This window comes from Polistes fuscatus, unplaced genomic scaffold (genome assembly GCF_010416935.1).
Source record: "Polistes fuscatus isolate 324 unplaced genomic scaffold, CU_Pfus_HIC Scaffold29, whole genome shotgun sequence".
NCBI classification, from domain to species: domain Eukaryota; kingdom Metazoa; phylum Arthropoda; class Insecta; order Hymenoptera; family Vespidae; genus Polistes; species Polistes fuscatus.
Genome location: NW_025113106.1, coordinates 217,191 through 219,073, shown reverse-complemented (window position 1 = coordinate 219,073; position 1,883 = coordinate 217,191). Strand labels below are relative to the sequence as shown.

At 55.5% G+C, this 1,883-nt stretch overlaps 1 protein-coding gene across 1 annotated transcript; it reads right to left on the bottom strand.

The window, feature by feature from the left end:
- Nucleotides 1–493: 493 nt before the first annotated feature.
- LOC122519054 lies at nt 494–1,327 on the bottom strand. Its single transcript, XM_043638218.1, has one exon. The coding sequence runs from the start codon at nt 1,325–1,327 to the stop codon at nt 494–496; it is 834 nt and encodes a 277-aa protein (XP_043494153.1).
- Between the last annotated feature and the right edge of the window lie 556 nt (nt 1,328–1,883).

The following is a 1,883-nucleotide window of genomic DNA, read 5'->3' as shown; positions in this document are numbered from 1 at the left end:
GGGGAAAAACCTTCAAAAGGCCCCTTGGGCCCGGTACCCAAGGGAGTGTAGGATTTTTACCGACTAAAAAACCCCCTGGTGCAATCACATTCATTCATTGGATGGGAGAGGCGGAACCGTGATATAGACACATAACTCACCTGCTCCCATCCTGATAAGCCTGGCCAGTATCTGCCAGGCTCTCTCAATTCACACACTCACTCACACCTTATAACTAATTATTGGGCCTCACGGTGAGGCGCAACCTAATCCTACTATTTATATATATACACAAACCCGACCATCCATCCCATGATGCAATGGTCGGGTTCATACAACCCATGCATCAGCATGCTCTAACTTCTCTGCAGGGGAAAGCGACGCACTAGACTGGGCCAGTCGCAGCCAAAGCTGCCCGGAGCCTCGCCCGGGGGGGCCACGTAGAAGAGTAGCTCCTAGGCGGCCTAGCATTCATTCTTCTTCGATTTCTCATAATTCTTTCTCTCTCTCTCTCTCAGCATCCTCCTTGGCCCTCATAACTAGTCCTGCAAAGGACTGGAATGCAGCCCACGCCCCCGGGGTATCCAGGGATCGCCCGACTATCCCGGGGAGAGTGAGCTGCACCCCCCCCCAGTTCCCTGACCAAGGAGGCCCTCGCATTCGTCCATGCAGGGCATTCAATCAGGGTGTGATCAGCATCATCGTTCCCCGCATCGCAGTGAAAACACCGCGGGGAGTCTGCTTTCCTGATACCGTATAGGTACGCGGGAAAGCAGCCATGGCCAGTCATCAGCTGAGTGGTGTGGAAGGTCGTTTCCAAAGAAAACGGCCTTCCAACCCACTCCTCCAACCTGGAAGCGATGGCTGCTCTCACGCGCACCCCCGTTGCTCCTATTGCGCCAACGAGATTTACTTCTTCTTCCTTCCATGCGGCAATTGCCCTCCTCTTGGAAACAGCGCCCAGCACGGCCCTTGTCCTAGGGAAAACAGGATCGTCCGCTTCCCGGACCGCTGCGTAGGCATCCGCCAGCTGCGGCGCCAGATTGTCGAGGGGAATAATCCCCGCGACCATCATTGCCGCATAATAGGACACCGTTTTATACGCGCAACACACCCTGATTGCTACCCTTCTTTGCAGGGCCCGAACAGCCCGCCTGACCCTCTGATCTTCCACAACAGCGCGCCACCACACCGGAGCACCATAAAGGAGCACGGAGTGGATCACGCTGCTGTAGAGGCGTCGCTTCTTTTCCCTGGTTCCGTGAAGGTTCGGAAGGATCCTCCCAATAGACCGAAGGATTCCCTGCACTCTTGGAATTAAGGCCTCGAAGTGGGGCCTAAATGTCATGTCTGCATCTAATACTATGCCCAGGTATTTCACGCTGATCTTCACCGCAATACAAACCACCCTGAGTCTGATCACAGGGGGGGGGGAGCAATCCTGCGTCTACGGAAGGCAGAGGCAGGGAAGGCCATCGCCTCCGTTTTGTGCGGCGCAGCTTTAAGGCCCAAACTCTCTATCTCATTCACAAGGACCTCGAGGTCCCTTTCACACGCTAACATCGCACTAGCAAGGTCCCGCCCCGCTGACAGAAGGGCCGTGTCATCTGCGTAGCAAACGACACGAGACCCCCCCGGCAGCGGGACACGGAGGACCCGGTCGTAGGCGATGTTCCACAGTGTGGGGCCCAGGACACAGCCCTGTGGGACCCCACCCGTCACCCTTATATTGTGTACGGTGCCCTGTCCTCCTATAAAGGACAGGAGCCTATTCCTAAAGTAGTCTTTTATAATGTTAACTAGATGGGTGGGGAAGCCACACCTCGTCATAGACTCAAATACAGTCATCCAGGGGAGCGAGTTAAACGCGTTGGCGATGTCCAGTGACACCAGGACACCAACCC